Source organism: Lates calcarifer, linkage group LG8, assembly GCF_001640805.2.
Source record: "Lates calcarifer isolate ASB-BC8 linkage group LG8, TLL_Latcal_v3, whole genome shotgun sequence".
NCBI classification, from domain to species: Eukaryota; Metazoa; Chordata; class Actinopteri; family Centropomidae; genus Lates; species Lates calcarifer.
The window spans coordinates 16,995,756-17,022,387 of record NC_066840.1 but is presented as its reverse complement, the minus strand read 5'-3'; the positions used below and the strand labels follow the sequence as shown (position 1 = coordinate 17,022,387).

Sequence of the window (26,632 nt, the reverse complement as noted above, 5' to 3'; positions counted from 1 at the left end):
AGTACAGTACGGAGCAGGATGTCATTGGGAACACTTCCTATCTACGGTTTAATACCTATTAATTACTGAGGGAGCTCCGTCGGGAGGTGAAGGCTGCCTGTGTTTTTTACTCTCCCACTTTTAAAATACAAACAGTTTAATGGCAGTGCAGGCAAAAAATCCATGTATCAAGTAGCACTGTGCTCCTATCAAATCAGACATACTGTACTTTAATACTGAATTAAGGTCCAAAGACTGTGAAAGGCACAAGGGAGCACTTTAAATATGTATGTACTGATATACACGGCATTGGAAAATGATAAATACTGCCACTTCAAATACAAAAGCCAAATTCTCCTGATAGTGCTGGCCATGTTTTTCTGTTTGTAGTTACCTGGAATAGCATCACTTTGCATCAGCGCGGGGAGAAAACCCACACATTCCCTGCCATTTCATCTCGTATCTGCAGCCTGCCAGCAGCCGATTCAATCCTGTCTGCTTCTCTCAATCAGATGAAGGCGTCTTCATGCATGCTGTAACTTCAAGTTACAGCAGACAGATCTTGAGCTTCGGCACGGGGATCCCACAGCCTGACAAGCTCATTGCTCAATTTACCCTTGTGTACTGCATATAATGATCCCTTCATGTCATACAGCTGGGGGTGTTATTTGTTTGTTGCTAATGTAACAAAAAAAGAAGAATCAGCAGAAGACTGAGATCCCCTGACACAAATGGGAAGGGATGTGTTCACTGAGAGAGGCAACTCCCCGAAAAACTCCCTGAGCTTTTGCCAGCTATTTCGCGTCCTGTTTGGCTAACACATGGAGCCTGGCTTGGAAAACATAGGCGCTTTTCCCTCCAAAAGTAGCGCACACAGCCTCAAGGTTGAAAACAATGATGTAATCCTATAAAATGAATGTAAGCAGCTACAAGAAACAGAAGGCCAGATTGGAGGGCCAAGAGACGAGGGCTGGGTCGACGTGAACCTAGATTCAGGTGACAAAATCTTTGTTCTGTATTTCTTAGTTTAACTGGAGCCACGGGGCGATGGGGACTTGCAGTATGACACAATTCAGTCAGTTTGGTTTAACAGCATGATGAACCCTAAAAAGAATTTGGAACAACAGTGTGGCATGATAAATCATTTTACAAAGAATGTCTGCCACTTTTGGCTTAAACTAGTTTTTTGTATTTCCTCTGTATGCTGACATTTTTGTTGTAGCAGTAACAATGAATGTCCTGATTCTGCTTGTCATATGAAAACAGATACTCCTGTGCAGACATCCAGGCAGTTTAATGTCAAAATCACTGTGATGTTGCTGTTTTGAAAGCAAAATAATTTAAAGCAATTTAAACCTAGATGTAGTTTATTTGTGGCATGCATAGGCTTTACCGATCCCCTTTGATTTCCCTTGCTTTGCTGTTTATTCCCGTCTCTGATATTAAACCCTATCAAAATGCTGTGACAAAGCTATCAAACACAGCCTGTCTATACTCTGAAAAAGAGAATTATTCAGCTCTGGTGATTGAAAAACCAAACAGCAACTCTGTCATTGTGTCTCTTTTCAATTTTTTTTTTTTTTGTGTGTGTGAAAGGACTGGTATAAATTCCAAAAAGAATTCAATCTACAGAAAGTTAAATAAATGTGGCTGCAACCCTGCTGACCCGTTTTGAGGACAGCCACGGAGCCAACACTCAGTGCCATGTCTGAGTGGTTTACAGAGGGTTTTCATTTGCTGCTAAAATGCCGTTCATTTTTCTGCGCTCATCTTGGTATTCCAGTGTATCTTTGACAGTGAGATGGGTGTTTTCTAATTGCTCTCCATATTAATTTTCCATCCTGGCAGTCACATGGCAAAGATTGATTAAATCTAAATTGTTACTACAGAGTCTTGATGGAGCCTGTGATGCAGAAGCTGATGGAAGTATCACAGGGGAGGAAAATTCAGAAAATATGGCAGCAGCAGAATAGAGGGTGACTGCCTGTGGTTGGTTAGTTGGTGCTCAGCATCCAAAGCGTGCTTGAGACCTAACGGGGTTGGCCCTGGCTGATCCTAACACTGGGGATGAAGCTTAACATCTAGTCAGCCCTAACTACAGCAGAGGACAGTTCTACGTCCAGCTGAGGCTGAGGCCTGGCCAAGCAGCCTCCTACACTACTCACCAGGGAGAGTCCAAGCACTGCTGTCATCCCAGCCAGCCAATTCAGTCTGTGGGCCATAAATCAGCCTGGAGGCCTGGCTCCTGCGGGAGCGGCAAGATGGAGTGTGATGGTCTTGTTTTTACAAACAGTAGAGGGGCACCCTTACTGCACCACGCAAGCCATCATTCTCTACACAGCACCGAGTCCTCTCCTTCTCCCCACAGCATCTGGTTCAGTCACATCAAGCCCCCCCCCCCCAGATTCATCCCTCGCAGCTCCGCACACAAACCCATCCTTTATGCTTCTCCTCCTTCTGTCCTCCTCTTTCATCTCATCAGTACTGCTGTCTCACGTACATTGGTGTAATTAAATAAATCCTTCACCCCGAAAACTCTTGCTCTCATTTCTGCCTATCTGACCAGAATTCCTTCTACTCTTGCAGTCAAATATTAATTGTCGAGGAAATTAGACTCACTGGGCAGCCTTGTTAGTACTGTCATATGGCTGGCGGAGCCAGGGGTTCATGTGGCACTGGTTCTATTTCTGAGCATTAGTACCAGTCAATTCATCAAGAACAAATTCACTGTCTAATCCATCCAGCACTGCAGAGTGTCTGACAGCTTGTCACTTCTACCAGGCCTGCCTGTGTCCTCCCAAAATGGCAAGTTAACTTCATTTTGAGGCAGTTTTACATTTGCTGCTCTTTAGAAGCATTTGCCAATAATTGTTTTAAAAGCTAAACAGTTCAAACCAAATTCTGCAAAACTTCCCCTGTCTCTGCTGCCCCCCCCCCCACCCTCCCCACTGCTGGCCCATCCAGCTCAGCCTGTGCATTTTAGAGCAGGTCGTGGCATAAAGAATGAATTTCCAAACTGGTGTTGACAAACAATGCACTAGCTTCTAAATTGGTACAAACAGCATCTGTTTAACAGCTGTGTAACAGCGGCGGGAGGAAGAAAAAAAAGCAATCGCAACCCTGTTTTATAAATCACTATGTCATCGCAGAGCACTGTTTTGTTCAAAAGCAGGACCACTGGCCAATGGACTGCTTGATGTAGTGGAAACGATGCGAGCTGGTTGTCATGATGACATACGTGGGTGGGCTGGTTTCAATGCCCCGGCAACAAATACTGTTTCACTGAGAAGATTCTGTCACCTCATTGTGCCTTGCTCCCACCATCACTGGCTCCTAGAGGTTGCAGTATGTCAGGGGCAATTTTTCTAAGGCTCTAGAAGCATTACCAGTGGCTCCTATCATGACATGTCCAATGCTTAGGGGGAGGCAGGTTTTAAAACAGTCAGATCTTGTGTGATCTGTGGTTTTTAGACCAGCCAATATCATAATTCATGCCCTGATTTTCATACATTACATGAGCCAGTAACTGTTTAACTCTCTCAACAGGCACAGTGAACTGGATTTAACTCAGACAGTGAGGCACAGAGACCTAGGCCTGGCTGCATATGGCTGAACTTGGCTAAACAGAAAAATAGAAGTTGCAGAAAGGCTCCCAAGATAAGCAACAGCACCAATACAATACTAGCACAAATGTGTCCACAAAATACCAGACAGCCTCTGGGCTGCGGAGGCTGGTATCATGTCGGCCTGAACAGTGCCAAACTGTTCATCCACACTGCCAGTCCAGCAACATGCAGAGACTTGGTAGAGAAAAAGGCATTTGCCCTGTGTGTAGTTTATACTGGACCTTGAAATACTGATAATTACGATGGAAGAGTAACCACAGAAAAGATTCTGTTCAGGTTTTAGAGCAAACTACTTTTATTGTTGCCTGCACAATTTCCGTGCCATTCTAACAAGAAGAGGTTAGATTCTCAGGCTAAAACATGATTGTTACTGTTCAATGTGACAATGACCTCAAGTCACATGTACATAAATCACCGAAAACAAATGAGTAAATAGAAATTAACTCCATATTTTCCTTATGACTGTATTAAGAGAGGGTCAATAAGTGGATTTTGGTTAAAGTTTTGGATAAAGCTAATAATTGCAAATTGTAAAAGAACTTGTAATATGTCTGTGCTCTCCACTGCTACAAGATAATGATGCCAAACATATTGCTGTCACTAGAACAAGAAATCAGCTTAATAACTTTGTGGTAGTAAATTAGGTAATTTCGTGGCCACATATAACATTTCCAAGAAAAACTAATCAGGGATGTAATTCAGTGATGAATTTCATCAGAGGAAATTCGTCTTTGAGTTAGAAGTATTTTAAAAGGATAATTATTTTAAAATATGAAAGATACAGAATGAAAAAGAATGCAATTAAAGTCAAAATTAAACTGCAACTTGAGCTCATCTTACTCACTTAATTTGATATATTGCCAGTTAAAATGGGAAATGGTGGTGAAACATCCAGCGGGGAGGAATCATTGAAAAGTGTCCAAAGGCAAATGGGAGAAAATGGTAATCTTATTTGATTGGATGGGCACTGTTGGCTGAAAAAAATGTTTTGGTATTCTATTATTGGTTGCAACCATCACCATACTTTTAACCTTTTGGTAACTATGGTAAAATGCAGAGTATACAGTTGCTGCTATTTTTGTGCCTTGTCAGACTACTGAGATCTTGACCCTCACAGCTCTTTCCAGCAATCCTCAGGCTGTAATTTAACAGGAAATAGATAATAGACATTTAATATAATATAGAGTGTCCAAAGGCACACTTCTATTTATTCCAGAGGTATATTTTTTTCTTTAATCATCTGAAGGCACTGAAATACAATGACTATACTTATTCAACAATGGTCTTAAGAATACGAATGATTAGTGACAAACATTAAATACATATACTAATTAAAATAAATTAATAATTAAATTTAAAATAAATTTGGCACAGCACCAACAAGTTACTTCCTAGCTTTGTATCTGATCAAGACAGTATGGCTCAAGTAATGTGAAGCACTGTGATGAGATGCACTTCACTATAATGACATAGCAAATGCCACCCTTGTCAATTCTCAGCGTCCAAATTGCCCTTCTAATGATGGGCTTCAAATTAACCTGTGTTCTGGCGCTCCAGGCCCACAACAACAGTACAATGCACTCCCAAAACTCAGCACAGCAGGCCGCTGGCGTCCCAGTTGCAGACCTGCCCACTCTGCCATCCAAGCCAGCCAGACCGCCTGCTTGCCTTTGTCTGCTTGGCTCGTTTCCTCCACAATGCATCGGCGGAGGACATCTTTAAATACACTGGAACAAATGCAGCATTTCTGTGTTTAAGCTTGACCGAGCTAGCAAGCTAATTTGCTCCTAAACCCTTGAGTCTGGGAGAAGCAAGGGGGACAGAAACAGATTTTTAAATTACATCTGTAAATGGGGTTGGAGGGGGGTAGATGAAGGATATATGATGGAGAGGACAAGAGTTGGCTTGGGGACGGCAGCGCTGTGGACTAAGATGAGATAGACTTTATTTATCCCACTTGTGGGAAATTCGCATGACTATGATCATTGATGTCAAAAGTGAGAGTTAAAACCAGTGCTTATATCAGGTGGGTCAATGAGGTTACTTGTGTGACAATTACACATCCACAAACAGAATCTATAAGTGTGTTATCAGCTACAATGAATCCCTATGCCAGGGAAATATAACACTGGATGATGGAAAAACAACGCTTTGTGTGGCATTGAGATTCTCCTTAACAAACAAGACATCCATGACAAATTGCAGATGTTTCACCAACAATATTTCTATTTGTGGATCCATGTTTTCACCCCTACAATCACAAAAACACAATTAATCAAGTGTGGGGGAACAGATTTATGATTTAATGAATTTGAACAATGTATTATGTAAACACAATACTTCAGCGCCTGTCACTGTGTCGAGGTCCAAACAGCTGGGGACGGCACACTGGGCAGCATACCAATATCTTAGGATTTCCTCTCTTTCTGTGAGCTTCTGCTTTGCCTCAAAAGAGTGGCCTTACATAATTAATATAATGTGGCTTCTCATTCAGTCATGTTCACTTTGTGTCAGCCAGGACTATGTGTTTTATATTCCATTTTATCTTGCCGCAGAAACACCAGCATGGTTCCAACTCTCTCTCATTTCCTTCTTTTTTTCTGTTTTTTCTTCCTTCCTTCAAAAAAAAAAAAAAAAATCAACTTGTCCCTTTCCCGACAGTTTTAACAACCTCTGGAAGTAGGACGCTGTAACATGGTGAGTGTGGTAGTATGTAGTGTGATGGGCAGGTTTAGCTCAGCGTGCAGAAACATATACAGTATGAGTGGGTGGGCCACCTTGGGGACACCAATGACTGTTTTAAAAGAAAGTCTCCCTTTTTCCCATTGAACCGGACTGACAGTGTCACTCAGGGATGAGCGGCAAATAAAAGGAATGAGAAAAACACAGCAAGGCCCTTGCTGCATGGAGGTGCATTAGATTTACACCTGCTGGGCAGTGGAAAAAGCAAGAGGGAGGCCTTTCTAACACTTTCTATTTCCCTGTCACAAAGGCCATTCTGGTTGGCATCGAGGAGGCATGCTGATTCTCTCCCAGGTTTTCCATTATTCACCACAGTGAGGTCTGCACCATGATACCACTTAATATCAGGCAGTCAGAACCAATGTCCGTAGCATTAGCCACCCACCATCCAGTGCTACACTATATAGCGGATTGTCAGCGGTGAGGCAGTCCACGAGAAGAGCTGCAGCTTGTATCTAAGACACACAGATTGAAATGGAGGTAGGAGCCTGGACTGAAGAAAAGAGAGGAAACTAATAGCCACATCTTCTCTGATTTGAGGAACATGACTATAGCATACATAAGGATGATGGCAAGGGTCTGACACAGTGGTAGTAATTGGATTTCTCAGGCCCTGTGCCCACTCATGATAACACGCTGAGCTGTGACATGAAAAGTCCTTATGTGTGGCAAGGGAGCAAGGTGCAGCAGAGTGGAAGTGACAGATGTCAAAGATCCAATTCCCTCGCTCCTCTCGATCCGCGAGTTCCTTTTCTCTGGAGACAGCTGAAGAACAACCTGCCCTGTGGTAAAGCCAAACACCAAGCTTGACATTCAGTTGCAAATCCAAGCTAGTTAAACCATTGTAGAGAGCAGCAGAGGAGCTGGAGGAGGAGGAGGGGGAGGAGGGGGGAGTCAGTAGGAGGTGGGTGTGGGGGGGGGTCTGGCATTACTGTGGATATAAGAGGTCACGGCCTGATTGCTTGCTTTATTTATTTTCTGATGCTAATGTGAGCTGAATACAGAAGCAGCATGGGCTTTCTAAGATGTGCTGGAGAAGGAGACACAAAGAAGCCTGAGACCCCCTACTGCAAATCTTAAAGATGGTCGGGGGGTAGTGCAGTGTCTGGCCACAGTTCCCTCCCTGTTCTCTGCATGCATTCTGGCCTTGTCTTTAACGAGGATTGCATGAGAACAGGCACATCATTAAAAAGAGCCATTCGGAGACTTTCCTGTCTGCCATTAAACTTAACAGCCGACCTCTCCCATTACGTTTTATCCTCCCCTTTAAGGAGGTGGGGGACAGCGGGGTTTGAAAAGTGACATTTGGCTAGCAAGATGTATCCATTGAGTGAATTCTGTCCCTCAGTTAATTATACATGGAGAGAACAACAGTAAAAACTGGAACGTATTGGAAAGTATTTGTAGACTATTTCTGTAAATAAACAGATTAATGTAATAGTTATTGCAACATTCACATGGTTCACACTTAAATGATTTTACGTAATATACTCATATGATATGATAATTAGGTTAATGCCCAGAAAGATGTGTGGTAGCCTAAAGGAAACATCTTATTAGCAGTACCATACAAAAATGGAGGGCCTTTGTGAATAATGTTTTTAATGTTGATAAATTTACTTTAATTTGATTATCCGCCACCCCCAGCTACGCCACAATCGGCTCTTGACATTTCTCACACATGAACAGAATCAAAACAGGCAGAAGTCTGACTACAGAGCATGTACACCACAGCAGTTCAGATGGACTAGTATACTCTGTGGTGTTTTGATCTTTATTCAACTATGATGACCCCTGTTGAGTTCAGCAGCAATATGTGTTTCCTTAATCTGAAAGCACGCTGATTCACTGAATCACGGAATAAACAGAACGGAGAGGTTTAAAAGACACAGAGGGTCTTGAATATGAAGACGTGTTGAAAGACAAAAATATAAGCAAGGTCTAGTGGAGATCGGTGGTCAAGAAAAGGTCAGGGGAGGCTCCCTGAGTCCACATGCATACCACATCGGGTCCCTCCTCTCTGTTCTGTTGTCTCTCTCTGCGTCTTCACTCTCTCATCAATAGTTTATAATCTGGGTCACTAGCAGCCACAACGTGCCCTCCCACTGTTGAGACCTTCTCGAAATGCTGAATTACAACATGATGAGCTCATCCCTGCAAGGTCATCTAGGGGACAACGAGAAACACTGACACTAATTGGTGAATGAAAGATTGTAATGATAGAGGTGGTTTGGATGACTTTTCTTTAACCTCTGTTTAACTTCTGCTGAGTAGAAATCCAAAGAGCACATTCTGCCATGCAGTGTCTCCACAGTATGTGCAGGGTCTCTGCAAGAGGAATTCTGCATTTCAACGGCCATAAAATGTTACAGAATAAATCATTCCCACTGAATATACATGAGGAGAGCAAAATATGGAAATATTATAGCAGTATGCCTGAGGTAGTAACCTTTTGTTGCCACAACTGAGGAGGACGACATAACTTTACATATTTCTGCTACATATTCCATCTGAGTTATAATGTTGTCAGGAAAAACAAGGTGATGAGAACTAAGATAAAAAACCAGGATGGAGATGACAAAGACAGTGCGAGACACAGTGAAATGAAAGAACAATAGAACGCAGGAAATCTCAAATGGATTAAAAAGGATGGAGGTATAGTGTTTTCCCACAGAGAGGAAGTAATAGGGGTTAAAAAAAGAAATGCACGTTGCTGCAGCACAGGAGACCCCCCCTCCACTCCCCCACCCCTTACCCCAGCTGCAGTGATAAATGTCTCTTTGTATTCTGGACAGAAAACTGCGGGCTACAATGTACTTGTCAGAAGACAGCTGATTTTCCCCTTAAACAGAGCAGAGTATATTCTTAATCTTTCCTTTCACAGACGCAGGAGATAAAACAAATGCCTCATGCCAAGACACATAATGCCCAGAAAATCTCTCCCCATTCACTGCACGTTTGTGTGGCGTGCAGCTACCAATATATGCCTGTGTGTACAATGTATATGTTTGCAGCAGGTGTAGCTATAACATGTGCAACTGTGCGCTGTTTGTACTTTTCCTAAATTTCACAGCATCCTTAATCCCCGCAGTATAGCCATGGTTCCACTATGGGGGCTCCTAAATGGGAGTCGGTGCTACAGGTAATGGAGCTGATTATAGCTATCTGGGCTACGGGCCAGCTGCCAGACTCTGCCCTGCCTGGAGGGAGCACAGGCCGCCTGGTGTCTGATATCCTGGGATCCCTGTAATACAAGCCTTGCTTTGGCAGTCACTCGGTGACTATCCTGCCCACTTCCAGCCACACACTGAGGCTCCTTTGAGTTAGTCTATGTGTATAGTATGTCCTCATCAGGCTGTTTACTCCACATGGTATCAGTCTATAGTCATACCATCTCGGCAACAAGGTTGTGGTAAGTCATGCTTTTGTAAATGAATATTAGGGACTCTTGAGAGTTACACTATCTGCTATTTTCTGTCCTAGGGGCAGAGTGGTTCTAGCGGCCAACTTCACTGTTGCACAAATTGCATTCCTGACACTTCAGACAACAATGGCTAATCAGTTGGGGATGCATTCCACTGGCAGTGCCATAAAAATCTTTCTCTCCCCTGACCTGTAGCCATTAGAGTTAATGTGGTAGCCAAGCTCCCTCATTTCCATTAAACCTCTTTAGAATTAGGATGTCAGGACCTGACCCCGTCTCCTAGAAATTACGTTTTTATACAGCTAAGCTGTAACCGCAAACATGTTTTCTAAGAAAAAGAATTGTGACTGGATTGCATTTTCTACAAATGTAATGAGCAAAAGTTGTTAATTTATGGATGTGGCAAGTCACAAATATTATGATACTGAATGTTTCAGTTAAATGCTCACAGAGAACCTATTTGTTTTCCACAAAAATATCCGATCTTGCAATACAATATAACTACACCATTATTGCACTTTTTTATGGTTATGTGATGTGGTTTAGTTCAGAAAACATTCAAGGTGACTTCAGACACAATGTGTTTATCTACATTTAACAAAAAACAAGATCTTTCCATAGCTTTAACCAAAGTGCTTTTGTTGCCTAAATCTAACCACAGATAGGACCTGGGACCCTGGTCTCAGGTGTGACAGTCATGCAGGACTGTCAACAGGACATCATTTCTCTGTGCCTTCCAAATCATCTCTGTTGAGATAATCAGTTTCACACACCATGGTGGGGATCCAGTTAGGCACAGACACAACTTGATTTGGTCTAACAAAAGTTCACAGTTTGGCTTTGGGGACCTTCATAGTCGTGTTTATAATAATAACCACTTGGTTGAAGTTAGAAAACAATTGTGGTCACGGGTGAGAGAAACCAAGATTGACTGTCAGTAGGAAACAGGAAACAACCAGCTCTCTCCCTTTGTTAAAAGTCCGACATTTCTACCCTGACCTCCACCCTCTGTGGACTCTTTCGCTCTTTAATAACGTAACCCAACTTCCTGCTTAGCTCCTGTCATAATTACTACAGCTGCAAGGCATTCCGGGGGAACTGCTGAAACACCTGATATTCTCAATTTCCTTGGGAAGACAGTCTCTAAAATCTCACATGGAACGTTTCAACAGATGCGACAACACAGTGAATGAGAGCGTGCATCAGTTTCTCTGAAGAGAAAATAATTTGCCTTGGCTTGTTGTCCCTTTTGGGGTCACGATACAGTTGCATGCAATAGATTCTGAACTTGTTATGTTTGTGGGTGGGAAGGATGTAAACAAAGAAAACCATGGAAGAGGAGGCTGTGTTAACCTGCAATTATGTTGAATTTACATTGTGTGTAGATAAAATCACTGTAGAATGTAAACTGTGTTCAATCCATGACAGCAAGTCCACATTAAACTGGAGATACGAAAACCTCATCCTATGTAAACATACAGTAGTGGTTAGAATGTCTACGTATCAGATACATTTGTGGACAAGTGGGCATTAAGTACCACTAGAGCTTGTTGTGGGTGATGTAGGAACAGGGACATCTCAAGAGGAACTAAAGAGACACATAATGAGTAAAATAATCAAAGTATCTCATTATGTTTAATAAGTAATTATTCATGGATAACATCTCCCAAACAGGCCAATCAGGTGTGTGTGATTTCAACTTAAAGGGGGCTGCACTCCCTCTGGTCATAGAGCCCTCTGTTTTAACCCACAGTCTTATTACTGCTTACTTTGTATTGCAGTGGAGAAGTGGTTGTGCCCACGTAGTGACCTCAAAGAATTAAAAACACAATAGTGCGGTTAGAAAAAAATGGATGCTGCCTTGGTTCCTGAGACAAGGACTAGAATCAATCGGAGCCACAAAAGGCGAGTAGACTGGAGACAACGCTATAGCTCTGCTACTTGAATTTCCCCCCTATCCATAGTATTTGTCTCTTGTGCCATCTCTTTATCTTTCTCCCTTTTTCTCCCTCTCTCTCTCTCCTCTCCTTCTCTGATTAACCTTTAAAGACGCACACTTGCAGCCCCACACACACACACACACACACACACACACACACACACACACACCCAATATACTGTTTACACACTTTCAGACAGATTTAAAATTCAGGTACTCTCTCCTTGCTCCTCTCTGTTTAATACACACTCGGCCCCCATCAACTTCAGCATATTACCTGTTCTTAATCTCCCTCCCTCTGTCTGGGATCATCCTGATCCCCCTGTTTTCCCATCTGCTGTCGATTGGGGCCCAGCTTGGCTAGGTGTTCAACAAACAACTGTGATTCACTTGGTTTCTGCGGAGATTATTAACACACCTAGCATGCCACAGCATCATGAATAAGCAATGGAGATCCGGAGCCCTATTTTCTCTGTCTCTGTGTTTCCTCCCTCTTTCACTGTCTGTCTCACTCTCGCTCTCTCTCTCTCTCTCTCTCTCTCCCTCTCCCTCTCTCTCTCTTGCCCTGCCGCGTTGTGAACTGAATGCCAGGATTGTCTAGAAAATGAGCTGTCAGTGGAGGGCCTGCAATGAGATACATCAGGCTCATTGTGAGCCCTAGAAAATAATGAACTATTCCCATTTCTCTCTCTGATATGTTCAATACGCTATCCATGACAAGTGCAGAGAGATAAGCAGTCCCCTCTTGAGCTGATTAAATACACTGGGTGTATTCAGGAGAGCTTTGGCAGAATGAGGCTTCAGGAGATGCCATTGTAGCATTATAACATTATAACATTACTATATGTTTTCTGTCTGGGCTCGAGATGAAGACCTTTTGCATGTGTTTTTTTGTTTGTGTCTGTGTTAGTGTGTGCAGTTGAGGAAGAGCAGCTGGAGGCAATGCTTGTAAAAACTTAACAGAGAATCAAAACATGTCAAGTTTGTTTAAGTCCTTCTTCACATCTCTTAACTTATTCCCCCTTGGTATTAACTAAAGAACTAAAGGGATGGGCTTGCGCATGATTTTTAAAGAATTTGTTAGTTTGCTTGTGGAAGTACTGCAAACAAATACTACCAAGAGGCCAAAGCCAATTTTTAAAATTTAGAGCAGACATAAAAGCAGCATAGTTTGAGCAGAAACAGACTTGCTTTACACAATAAAATATGTAAAAAAAAAATTTAAAAAAATCACATCTTCTCTTTAAGTGACAGTGGTCTCGCCTGCTTTACCAGGGGCAAAATCAATATTGGTCCCCTCTGTTTTATTATATTAGGTGTAATTTCAATAAGACAGAGCCAGAGACCTCAGTGAGTCACACAATTTCATTCAGCGATGTAAGCACGATAAGTAAGATGAGTCCAGATGGACACAGCTTGAAACGACATTTTATTTCCTTCTTTTTCCTCAAGTCTCTATATCTCAGAGGCAAAATCTGCATCTTGGTTGTTCATTACAGACTTCACTACACCTGCTAGCAAGCATTCTCTGGTGTGTTTGAGCATGCAGTGTGTGTGTGTGTGTGTGTGTGTGTGTGCACTCTATCTTCCTTAATGCTTGTATTGCACTGAGCTCTTTGTCACTGTCAGCCATTTTACCTCCACCACGGGTTCCACATTAGATTAGGCAAATCCAAATCAAAATGGATGGTCCCAGTATAGAGTTTGTGTGTTAATCTAATCATAAAAGTATCATAACACAACACGTGTTGTTGCCAGTCCGAATCACAAGAAGAGTTTTGATGCTTAATTCAATCAAATGTTGTTTGAGAATCAGTCAGGTTCTCTGGCACATTCACAGTTATCTTGGAGTGAGAGAAGGAAAAAAAATGACTCCTACCTGTCAGAGAGATTGTTTCCTCTGTTCCTCTTTTTATTTTCCCTCGCTAAGACTGCTTACTAGACTCTCGGCTCATCTCTCCATCTCTGTCTCCCTCACACACACACACGCACACACACTCTCTCTCTCTCCCCCTCTCGTGTTGTCAGCACAGCCCCGTTCCTGTTGCCTTCCCGATTCTGACACCTGTCAGCATTTTCGTTAGTAGATCAGAGAACTGCAAACTAGAAATGTTCCCGTGTTGAATTTAGGGCAAGTTTGCAGCAGAAACATGTGAGGTGCCTTTACTCTTTCTTTAATTCAACAGGGGAAGGGAACTGCTTGACTGGCACAAAGTTGGGAGATGTGGGTTGGAGATGTTTGCAGTCAGTGGATGGAAACAGAAGCGAAAGACAGAAAGACATATGGAGAGAGAGAAGGAATGAGAGAGGGTGAGAAAAGGTGGGGGGAGCTGAAATCAATTAGGAACAGTGAAACCCTGCGGATCTGCTGATGGAAGAAGGGAATATGGAGAAGTCTGCGGCCCACGGAGGGGGCTTCCATTCCTGGGCTCCAGCTTCAGGCACACACCCATAGGGAGCTAACAGATAGATGAGAGATATTCTCCAGAGGTGGAGGCCAAGGAATATGTCAGAAATAAAAGAGGCCTGTTCCCTGCTCTGGCTAATTGAGCAGTCTTGGATCCCTTTGAGTCTAACAAGCCTAAGAGCAAGGGGATTTTTTTTTTTTTTTGAAGAACACTCACACATTGACCTGGAAATAATTCCAAAACCAAGACCACAAACCTCTAAACCCACAAATCGGACACTGTACAACGACATCATGCTCTCCCTTTTCCCTCCCGCAGAGATAACTCGAGCGATTTAACAATACATGAATCTTAATCCTTAAAAACCATGGCTCATCCATATCCGGGAGGAATTAAAGTGTGAGCTATGACAATCAAAGGAAGTTGAAAAAAATAGCTTTAGCTCTCTTTGTCACCAGCCCCCTCGGAGTCTGTTCCCTCGCTTCTCCCTTGACACTAATGGTGCTACAGAGCCAAAGCTAGCATGTCGCACATTTCAACCAAATCCCCCTAACTTCACAGACATGCCTATAAAGATAAAGAAGAATTCATTTTATATAGCTCTTCGTCTCAGTTTATAGTTACGGCGATATCATCCATTTTTATTCTATTGGCAGATATGAGGGAGCCATTACATGTTAAAGATAGCCCTTCCTTTATAGATTTTAAGAGATTTAATGTAATTTGTTCTTCGGATACTTCCCTAATCTAATCCACTGGGTGAGGATATTTCAGGTCAGGCTTTCAAAAAGAGCACACACGGCTCTTTAGATTCTTGGCAGGGATTCAACAAAGAGGCATTCGCTCAGATTTAAAATCTAAAGTCTAAAATCTCTTCACAAGCACTTCGTTGAAAGTTACCTTGGTAGTGGCTCATGTGAGGATAATGAATAGTGTTGTTGAAACCCCATCACTGAAGAAAAAAGCATAACTGTGATGGACAAAAGTCAAATATCAAAACCTGAAATTGATACAGAAAGGAGAAATGCCCACTGTGATCTGGAGCTGGGATAGTTAGCAGCCGCATTTTGTCACACAAATGGATTCCCACGTGAAAACCAGCAAGATGATGTGGATGCAGGGTCTTTGTATAAAGGTAACGGCTTGTCTCCTGGGCAAACAACACCTTTACATGGCTGTGGGAATGGTAAACATTTGCACTATAAAATCCTGAGAGTTTAACCCTTCCTCCTTCCCCCTTCCAGGTTCCTTTTGTTCTCAGCACTTATCAACACAAGAAAACAGAACAATAATAACACACGAAAAACAAGGCTTCTATCTTTGGCTTGTGTGTGCTGTTGTCCTTTGGCAATTGCAGTCTCTCAACTTGTTTTCTGCCTTAGCTGGCAGGAGAGGCACACTATACAACAGAGTTACTCCCAGAAGACATCTAAACAGCGGGGTGTTTAGTGAACATGCCTATTTGTTTTCTGACAATTCCCTCCATTCACTCAGTGGAGTTAGCGGTTAGTGTCCGTTTTTGTTAATTAAGACAGATGATCTCATGTTATACAAACCTTAACTGTTCTACTTTTGCCACTGTAGCTGAGCCAGTTTTCACAGAGGGAAATGAAACAGGGAGATGAGAAGGCTAGTGTTCTGCTGAGGAGTCACAAAAAAAAAAAAAAATCTGATGTAAAATCCTCATACAACAGGAGAGACACAGTCAACTACTCCTAATACTGAATCTGCCCATCTCTGTCAGCTTTTTAACTATGTAATTAGACCATTGAGATGGCAATAGAGGGACGATTTCATTTGCTATGTCATTACATTTCTGCACGTGTAAGGATCTTTGGTCAATTCATTTAATAATTATGAACAGCCTCTCATTACTCTCTGGTGTGACCACTGCTGCTGATTGACTTTCAAAACAAAGGGAGGAAAGATTCTAGTGAAGCCATTTTGTTAAGTCCTTAGCGAGGAGAATTGCGGAGACTGTGAGACTGTAGCTGAACCGCAATAGAAAAAAAGAGAGAAACGAGAAGAAAAGAAAAAAGCCAATAAGAAACCATCTACTTGTAATTCCAAACAGATCCTTTGTTATCATCTATTTGTTCTGGTCAAAACAACGGACAGCACTGTGAAATAGCCTCTTGCTCTGTTTACCAGCTATGTGGAGCCGCATTACACATTCAGGAGGCACGCATCCATTTTGCTGAAACAGATACAATCATCGGTGGTGTTAATGAAAAAAGAACTGCCTGAGAGAGCTTTCCCCACTTGTAATATTCTTCATGTACATCATTTCTAATTGTCTCCAATAATGAGATCCCACTACTAGAGGACCTGTCAGCATGCATTTTTTAGAGGCACAAGAATTCTTGCGGGTTGTGAAGTAATTATAGCTGGCAACCAATAGTCAGCAAATTCACTTTTCATTGTTCATTACTGTCTGATGCCACTGAGGGAACACCCAGTACAAGTTGATTCTAATGGTCACCATAGTCCGTGACCCTATATATGTCTATCTGTATTTCTCAGCTAAGCCAGTAGAAAGTATTGGCCATGAAGACAAATCCATTTGTATAGCTACAGTCTTGATTAAAATGAAGTCTAAGTTGTGTAATATTCTTCCCTGGTCCAACAATATCAACAGCAAAATTGCTCCAAGTGAAGCATCTGGTTAGTTAAATATGGCGGGCACCAGACAGGGAAGAGCCTACACATGCACATTACTGCTTCTTCAACCACACCCACACACTTCACAGTCCATGATAAAAATAGTTAGATAAATAATTAAAAAAATCTCACAATCTTCCTTCCTTTATGCATTTTTATAAAGTTGAGTTCCTTTTCGTTATCTCTTGCTCATTAAAATTTCTTCTCTATATGGAGCTGAGGAGGAAGAAAGTGGTGAGAGAGTAGACAGCCTTACTAGGGCAGTGTTAGTAAAAAGGAACCAAAATTATGTCGATGTTAACTGAGGGAAGAAAAAAAAACTAAATTTGGCACAAGTTCCCAAATTAGAGCACACCACAAATGTGAAGTTCAGATACAGCAAGTGATATGTTTAAGTGCTGTCCTCAAGAGTGTGCTTTTAAAATAAAATGTCCGGTGTTTCCTCTTCACTCAGAATGAAATTGCTATGGGCGAGTCATCCTAAAATGTCTGCAATTTTCACACACACTGACTCTCGTGCTCTGCTGAGCCGTTGCACCTGTGCATGTGGTGTTTCCTTTGAGCTCAGTAAATACCCTCAGGTGCATATAGTAACATCCTGGTCTGCTCCAGACAGCTTTATCCTGCATTCTCTGCTCTCTCTCCCTCTTCCTGACCCACTCTTTTCCTCAGTCTGACTGGCAGTAGTTAAGAATGAACATGACCCTTACACTGACTTCTGCCAACCAAGTGGATGTCTTTTTAAACGGTGAGTCAGAAATGAAACATCAACATTAATTCCCTGCTAAATGATTCCACTGAATAATGGATGAGGGCACGTGGAGATATGTAGATTTCCACCTTCTACCTTTGTGAGCCTAATTGCTGCCATTCAAGCACATCTGAAGTCAGCCTAGCTTCAAGAGCAGACATGGCTACTATCAGTCAATAACGTTGCCTGAGCCTGTATCAAAGGGTAGCCTTAGCTGTCAGAGATCCCTCACATTAGCTGCTCGAACAGGACTTCAAAGACAAAAAACCTGTGTTGTTATTCACACTTGCACTTCTGAAGCCTGCAATGGGCATAATGCACCTTAAAAGATGCTCTGGTGGCATAAAACCAGACTCAAGTGCACACAAACACACACTGGTCTTATCTTGAAACTGGCAAAACATACTCCAAAGGATGTTGCAATCTTCCAAACACAGACATGCACGTATACGCGCGCGCGCACACACACACACACACAAACACAAACACACACAGCGCACTCACTACTCACGTACAAGCACAGATTTTCTTACCTTGGTCTGGCAGCTGGCAAACATTGGGGGGGACGGTCATGTTCAGCACGTCATTGACAGCCGTGTCAACATAGTGTCCTCTCTGGACATCATGTTCGCTGTCGGTCTGGTCGCTCTCCTCGTGGCCGCTGTCCTTCAGACTGTTCCCTTCCAGGTCCTTGAATGTCGATGTGCTACATGGGGGCCAGGAGGGAGGAGAGGAAAATGTTGATTAACTGTCACATCACCTTCTTTCACATGCTCTCCTTCGTCCTCTTGTCTCTGATGGTTCGTGATGAGCTGTCCGTCTTTCCTTCTCTCCCTTTTTTATGTCCTTTGTCTGAATTCTTTGCCCTTTTAAGAGGTCTATTTTCATGAATTCAAAATAGATGAATACTAATTTGTTTTAGGGATAAATCTTTGTTAAACACGACTCTTTTTGGAAAGAACAAAACCTTACTCCAGCCTTTATGCTTGCAGTAGCTGTAAAATAAGAAGAAGGTTTAAATCCATTGAGAGCTTTTTTGGATTAAGTGGACATTTTTTACCTTCACAGATAGCATGGCAGCTACGGGCTGTTTCAGACAGGGACATTTTGGATGGATGCACTGACTTCAAGGACATCGCACTGAACAAACAGGAGGCACTCACTCACTACAATCAAACAAATACTGCAGTAATCAGGGATTCCTGGAAGGAAGATGGATGTAGGAAACGCTGGAAGCATACAAACTGAGCATCTGTCTTGTTTGGGGCTCACAGTCAATAAAGAGGGTGGGGTGGGGGGCACAATCAACAGCTGCACAGTAACAGCGTGATTTCCCTTCATTTGATTTCCATCCCACTGGAACAAATTCTGCTTTACAAACAACACTAAATAGAAGTGAATATATGAACATGTGTTCTTGCGTGAAGAAAAAATATATGAATGAGTTTATGTGATGGGAGAAAAGAGGTCAGAAAAGAATAGACGGTAAACACAAGTGTGTAAACAAAAAGAAAGGTAGGGGAAGTGAAGGACAGTAAGAGGTAGCTGCATTCCCCAGCCAAAGTCTTGCATTCTCCAGCATGGGAGAGAGGACTGCAGTGGAGGTAATGCTGGCTCTCTGATGTTATCACTGTAATTGCACCTGTCCCAGACCATAGGCTCACTGGCTCCTGAGGGGATTTCTTTGTAGTGTGCTGCAGAGGCCCACACTTGAATGCTCTTTGTTTACATTAATGCAGGGAATCTTTTGGGGGGGAAATTGCCGTAATGGGTTTTCAAAAGGCCAGGATGGCCTCAAACAAAAGAAAACCTGGAATGTTCCGCTGCTGCGGGTAAAAACGGAGAAGTGTAGTTTTTTGTTTTTTTTTCCAAAGAGAGCCTGGTTACAAAAACCTCTATGGCTGGAGGGAATTATTATATGACCCCTATCCCAACCCCCAACCCTGCATTCCAACAATGCTATCTACTATCTTGGCTCAGGTAGACTGAATAACAATGCACAATGAAAATGTTTATCCTTCACTTCTTCACCCAAGAAAAAAAGGACATAATTATTGACTGTTTATGAATCTGTCTTAAAAAAAATCTCTTAAATATTATCTAATCATTAAGTACACGAGCCACATGTGCTGCTAATGAACCCAATTAGAAGAGAGTAATAAAGTTATCTGTAAATATGAAAATTACTGTTTGCAGATTCCGCTGCTCTACGCAATGTAATAAACTGAGCGAGTTTGTGGCTTTCAACAAGTGTCTACTAAACGCATTATAGAGTAATGCTATTTATCCCAAAATCTTATCCTCCCATTGCAATTACACTGAATGAAAAACACACAGGAACACATGCAGCTGCAACGGTAGCTGTGCACTCATTAGATAAAACAATTACAGATAACAATGGTAACGAGGTGCTGGTAACAATTCCTAATCAAGACATACCTTTTAATGAGGTGGGCTCTGCTGTTCACGTAACTGGAGTCAATGGAATAATTCTCCGTCTGTAAGAGAGCGATACAGGGGGTGGGGTGGGGGTGGGGAGGGGGTTGTGGTTGAGGGATGATGGTGGAGGGGGGGGGGCAACAGAGAGAGGTACTTTTAATAATGGAAGCAACCAAAATAATGTTACCAGTAATTGGCTTTCAGTAGAAATGTTATTTTACACAAAGGCCCCGGTGAGCAGCCTCAGCTTTTATAGGGCTGTATCCTATTCTCTTTCAAAGCACACACACAGAGAGGCTGACTGGGAGCTGAGAGCTGAGGAGAGTGCTGCAGTGAGCGCAACCTCTCTTCTCCTCTTCACCCTCCCCGCTCTTGATCCCTTGCTCCCTCCCTCTACTGCCGGTCAGCCCACCGTCTTTAAAATGTAGTCATTAGGGAGGACAGGCTATCATGCAGACAGAGGGAGAAGAAAAGTTTCCCTTTTTTCTTCTCTGAACTCTTCACTTTTACCATGTTTGAGAAGACATTAATGTAGAAATATTAAATAAATAACTGCAAGAGAAGTAGATGAAATTAAGAGTGTACCAAGGGAATCTTAACTCCGCAATTGCAGATGAAAAGGCTTTCAGAATATGCATACGATAGATCTCTGACCCACATTAGAGAACACAGTTCAAAGGCATCCTACATTCATTTTTTTTTCAACATTTATTTAGCAAGGAGAATGTCTGAGGAGTAAGAGCACATGGACAGAGGAGGCAGCACACACTGAGCAGGTAGCCCCTCCTGCATCTGCCAAGCATCTACTCGCACTAGGTAAGATGTCAGAGGGCCAAAGGCTATCAAAGCCCTCAAAGGACTTTACCAGTCCTGCAAAAAGACAGGATACGACCCTTTCGACAAAGTTTGATAAGATGCAGGTGTTTTCTGCAGAAAGAAAGCAGAGCCTTCACTTAAAATTCCAGAGCGCAGATACTGTGTCCTGATAAATGCTGAGAGTCAATGGCTGACTTCCGAGGGAAGTCTACAGTACCCATATCAAAGCAATGTTGAAAAAACACTCACTCGTATGATAAGAGAGGTTAATGTAGGCACGAGAGCACAGTTGCTGATTATTGTGGGGGCTACATATTTTAAACAGGCCTGCTGTTGAGGTAGCAGTGATCTTGCATAGTCATCATATGCAGTGACCGAAAAGATTTGGATTAAAACTAAGGGTGCAACTGTGTGCACACTCTCCTTACCAGATGTTAACGGGGTTGAACATTTTGAACTATTTCAGTGTCTGCGTGGAAGTGAAACCACAATGCCAAGGAGCCTGAGCAGTGAGGACGGGGGTGTGGAGGAAATGTCAAACATTAGTCCCAGTCTACTTAGATCTCTTTTGAAATAAATACATAAATAAATAAAAGTGGTGCTGGCAGCTTACAGCTGACAAAGTGTGGTATTTACCTCTGGCAAATAGCTTCCATGACCTGTTTGCAGTCTATGAAAAATATAAAAGCTAATAGCTGTGAATGCTATCAAATGCGTGTCCTTGTTTGTTTAGATTTTTGGTGTTGATGCCATTTCATCATGGCTTCAAAGACAACATATAAGCTGTGCAGCATTACTACCTGACTGATACCAATACTATTCTTGTCTTTTTAGTTGCTGCGAACTTTGAGAAGCTTCTGTGTATGCCAGAGATGTAGTTAACTTTCAGTATTCTCCAAAGTGCATAGGTTTGCCTTCAATCATCAGCAGATAAGCCATTGTTTGCCATCTCACCTCATTTAACACTAATTATTTTTGCAGGAGAATTATATAATGATAAGCAACAATGCAAGGGCAGGCCTCTGATTGGGGTTTTGCTAAATTATGATGCAATATGTTTGCACTGAAGGTTAGCATCATTCCATCTCCTTTTTACCATTTACCCCTAATTAAACTTTAACTCATTACTACAGAGAAGATAACTCATAAAAAGGAATTTAATTAACATTTTATTATTAGCCCTTAATTTGGAGCACACCATGTTTGTTCTCTTGTATTACCCCTGATTCCTTTTGTTCCCGTTCAGCTTGACTCCATTAAATATCAAAGGTAACAGCAGTGGCAACATACTGCAACTCAGTTTAGTCATAAATTAAAAATTAACATATATTATTTCATTAATTTATAAATGATGCCACATTTTAGAAAGGTACATCTACGGCTTTAACCAAGAATACTATATTACCCTTAAAATATTTATCAATCTATAACACTTCTATATCAGCATTGCAAACATGTACAGTATATGCATATGTTTTGTGTTCCACCTGTGCTCCACTGTGGTCCCAGTGAACACGAATTAAACTGCCTCATCTTCTACAGTGGCCGCGCATCCAGTGAGAGACTAATGAAAATGCAAGGCATGAGTAACAAGGGGAAAACTTCATTTAAAAGACAAGATAGAAAATTTCTTGTGAATGTCACTCTGGCTGCAGCCTGTAATTGGTTTGGATGGCAGGTTCTGTGTGAGCACGGCCTGGAGAGGAAGGCAGTATGCCCCTGCTTTCAAGCTGTTCCAGTCCTGAAATGGAACTGTACTTTCCATAATGCAATTCTCTCTCAGGATTTTTACATGGAGCCCTCTTAAGTGTGTAGCTGGTACAACCAAAAGAGACTCTTCATAATATTCCACTATTCAATATTTTTGCATCACCATCTTCTCCACTCCAGCTCATTCTCAACACAGCAGCATCTCGTTAATCAAAGGATTCAGTGGAGATAAACGTATTTCCTGCATTTATGGAAATAAACAAACACCCAACATATGAGGGCATAACCTTGGGCACTGATGAGTCACTCAAGAATTCCTATTCTGAGGGAGAATCGGATGCATTAGCTCAGGCTTCCTGTAAAGAAATGTAATGTCTGCCCCCACATTTCTGATTGACCTCAAATTGGAGGACATGTCAATATATCTTGCTGGGAGGTCAAGTTTCAGGCAAGATGATGAGGACTACTTAACTACAGCGAGGATGCCACAAATGGCTACTTAATCAGGTTGGACAATGTGTTGTTGTGATCTGAGCGGCCCCAGTTTGGCGGCCAGAGCCACTCTATCCCCATAATTATTGTTCCGTTTCATCTGGAGGACTGGAGGGGGGAATGTAGTCCCTTGTGCTGCTGGGTGACTGATAGGTAGTGTCAGGATGAGTGGGGAGGGAAGTGGAAAGAGAGCAGTGAGAGAGAGGGTGAGGATGGAAGGAAATGGGTGAGACTTGACCTGCGGGAGACTTGAGGTCCAGCTGCTGCAGCCCAGTAGCTTTCCCCTTTTCACCCTTTGCTTCTTTCTCTCCAGTAAAACCTGAGGCACAGGGACGATGGGCTCGCTTCTCTGCCACTGAGAGGAAAAGCAATCTCCTCGCCTAGTTGCTGCCGTAAGATTTGATTTGCCTTCCTCCCAGCGTGACAATTGGTTCTGTAGTCTGGATGCAAGTGTATTCATTGTGTGGGGGCATGGGGAGCACCAGAGAGAAGAGGAAGGGTGGGGGGGTGAAGACACCAGTTGTTACACCAGTAAACACCCGACAAGTTCAGCAGATGTCACACAGATAGGAGAGAAAAAGAGAGAAAAAAAATGTCACACAGCTGCCCTACTGTATGCATTATCGAGGCTGACACAGCACAGTACATTTACACAAGGAAGCAATTTAGAAAAATATGGACAGATGCTGCGACATGCATTAATAACATGCTATTTTGAAATACAGGGTGCATAAGATGATGCCATCAGCAACCTGTTTCCTTAAGAATCTAATTTATAGACACTGACTGACATGAAACCAGAATGTGACGGTTAATTACTCAATTTAATCTTGCTTAAAAATTTATTCATATGATCAATCTTTTAAGCAAACTTAATCTTTGAGATAAACTGTATCTACTAAATATGAGTTCAATTTCTAAAAAAATATAGTTATTCAAGCAGGGTGGGGCGGGTTGCACAAGACTACATCTAAAAAAACTGAGCATCAAAAAGAAGAAAAATTGATTACACAATTGAGTGTTTCATGTCTGTCATGGATGCAACTCTTTAACGTCATCAATTTAGTTGACAAAAAACATCCATCCATGCTTGTTGTGGACACAAAATGCTCTTACTGCCACACTAAAATGCACAGTTTAAGCACACAGAACAACAGACTAGACAGAATCAATTAAAACTGTCAGATCGAATTTTGCTGCTTCATTCTGTGTTTAAGCAGTCTGAAGTTGTGCCTCAGTCTTCGTTTATTGTTGCTGCAGCTTGCTCACGGACTCCCCCCGGTCCCGGAAGGAAATGTTACACATAATGTGCCTTGTTATTGATATCCCATTGCTAAAGGAAGGGATGAGGAGAAAGGGATGCAGAGGGTTTACAGGGCAAGCCAGCAGCAATTAGAAAATACAAAAAGGCTTCCTTATCCAGCTAGGTTTGGTTGTGATTAAGTTAAAAGAGTAGATGGGTAAAAAAATTAAGAGCAACTCCACTGGATGAAGGATGATCAGCGTCTGAAACTGGCTGTTTATACATGCATGTATTCCCCACACCACCATATAATTTTGGAGTGAGGATGCAGAGGAGTGTGTGTGTGTATATGTATGTGTGTGTCTGCCGGTGACTTTCTCATCCTCTACACTGTGTCTATGAAAAGAAATGCTTCATTTTGAGTCTTTTGCACGTTCACATTCTCGCACACACAGACTCTCTCTTTCTGCTTCCCTACAAAGGCACTGCTCCAACAATCCCTGACTTGCAGGGCTGTGCTGGCGCCCGACCACCACGCCTCTGGGTCGGCACCCAGCAGCACCTCAAAGCAGCTCACGTTCAGTCTGTATGACACCCGTGACGAAGACAGAGACCACCAAAGCACCTGCTCAGAAAAGGTTTATATTTTGTCTACCGTGTGAGAAAGAAAAAAATGCTCTTCGGCCCCTGAGCTGCCATAATCTGCCCTCTACCCCAACGACCATCATCACCATCTTCTTCCCGTTTATAGAATTTCCCATAGATCCTCTGCCATCTGCTAGATTATAGATTTCCCTCTTCCTTCAGAGAGGGCAAGGCCCCTGAGGGAGGATCAGTGGTAAAAAGGGTGAAAGAGTGCCTGAGGCACAGCCATGGTTGTGGATGAGATTACATTTTCTATTTCTGCCTGCTGAAGGGGGCCTGCCGTGATGAATACAGAGAGTTGTTACCATTTAATATCAACGGGCTCCCCTGCAAACTCAAATTATACACAATCAATTGTGACAGAAGGGTACATGTGTGACAAATAACCTGCCACATTCTCTGCATCATTTCACTTCATCACCCATCAGTTCAACCCAAACCCAGTAGCCCATTTGGGAATCAATCATGTTATGAAAGTGAGTGATTCTGTGGCGAGAGGGTTTTTAAAAGCTTCCCTGTGCCGCTGCAGTTTGCACATTTCTCCAGTCTTTGTGACTGGACAACAAAATAAACTAGGTGAATTAAGTGCTATTATGAGGTCACTTGCGTCCTTGTGTAGAGTATTGTTTCAGCAAACTAAGCAACAGCTTCTTTGAAACACAATGAAACAGATTTGTGAGCACAACCACCACTTCCTGCTTGTATTTCCTCCTCATTTTTCTTGCCTTCCCGTGTGAAATCGAACAAATATTTGCCCACTGTGACCAAAAACAATCACCCCCTGCTCTCTTAAAGTGAGGAAAATGGCCAAAGAACTAAGGCTTTTGCTTGCTCCACCTGTGTATCACTCCCACATAGGAAACTGCAGATCATGCGGCTGTCTTTTATTATGAAACAGAGACAATAGTCCAGACCAGTCTCCATGTCACTCAGGCCTACAGGCTCCACAGAAGTCCAGTTAGCAGATATGTGATTAATTATACATACATTGATAGAAACAACATTCATTATTCATGAGCTTCTCAACGTCAAAGCTATTTCCCTCCCTTTCAGCATGATGAAAAGATTTTAAATAATAGGCCCCCTCTGCAGACGTCTGCATTCCAGCGGAGTCGGCTGATGCTAAAGAGGCTTAAGTCAGAGCTGTTGTCTTACCAGGGAATCACTGCTCAGACCCGACATGTTTCAAACTGTTGGTGACTGTGTGGCTTCCTGGGTCAGTGTTTTTGTTTTGTCTTTGTCTTAAGAGACACGGCTGGTGCTTTTAATCCTTTCAGATGGAGTTCTAGTGTCCTCTCAAAATGAATAGGGTCTACTGCGTCACTAGGCACATAAGGCAGGGTAGGGTTTCATTTAACACCTGTTCGGCGTTCAGGTCTGCATGTGTTTTCAGACTTATTCTATCTGCAAGTCAGAAAAAAACCCTGAGTATCTCTATGAGATTATGATTCATGGTATTACATTGTAAAAAGGGGGGGGGGGGGGGACTTGACTATGTATGCTGTTTCTGAGAAGAAATCAGCTTACTTTTCTTAAAGCCTGTGGAGCCCAATCAAACTCAAATAGCAGGAACTTCCCCTTTAGGCAAGTCTTGAGGGATTTTCTTTAATTTGGATGTCAGACCGAAAAGTTTTCACACTCCTCTCATCCCAAAATCCATTAATGTGTGTATGGCGCCACATGTGAGAGGTAGATGGGGATTTTTTTTAATAGACTCTGGAAATGTTTAGGATAACAACTAATTCAGGTACGTTTTG

General features: G+C 42.4%; 1 protein-coding gene across 6 annotated transcripts in view; it reads right to left on the bottom strand.

Annotated features, from left to right (window-relative positions):
• pcdh19 (protocadherin 19) overlaps positions 1-26,632 on the bottom strand; it is a 55,648-nt gene that overhangs the window by 5,610 nt on the left and 23,406 nt on the right. For 5 of the 6 annotated variants that reach the window (XM_018694174.2, XM_018694175.2, XM_018694170.2 and 2 more), the window contains 2 exons: positions 19,970-20,028; positions 18,064-18,236 (listed from right to left, as the gene is read on the bottom strand). In XM_018694174.2, coding sequence (XP_018549690.1) covers positions 18,064-18,236; positions 19,970-20,028 — 232 coding nt within the window. Of the gene's footprint in view, positions 1-18,063; positions 18,237-18,590; positions 18,671-19,969; positions 20,029-26,632 lie in introns of all 6 variants that reach the window. The other variant, XR_007813691.1, reaches the window with a different exon arrangement.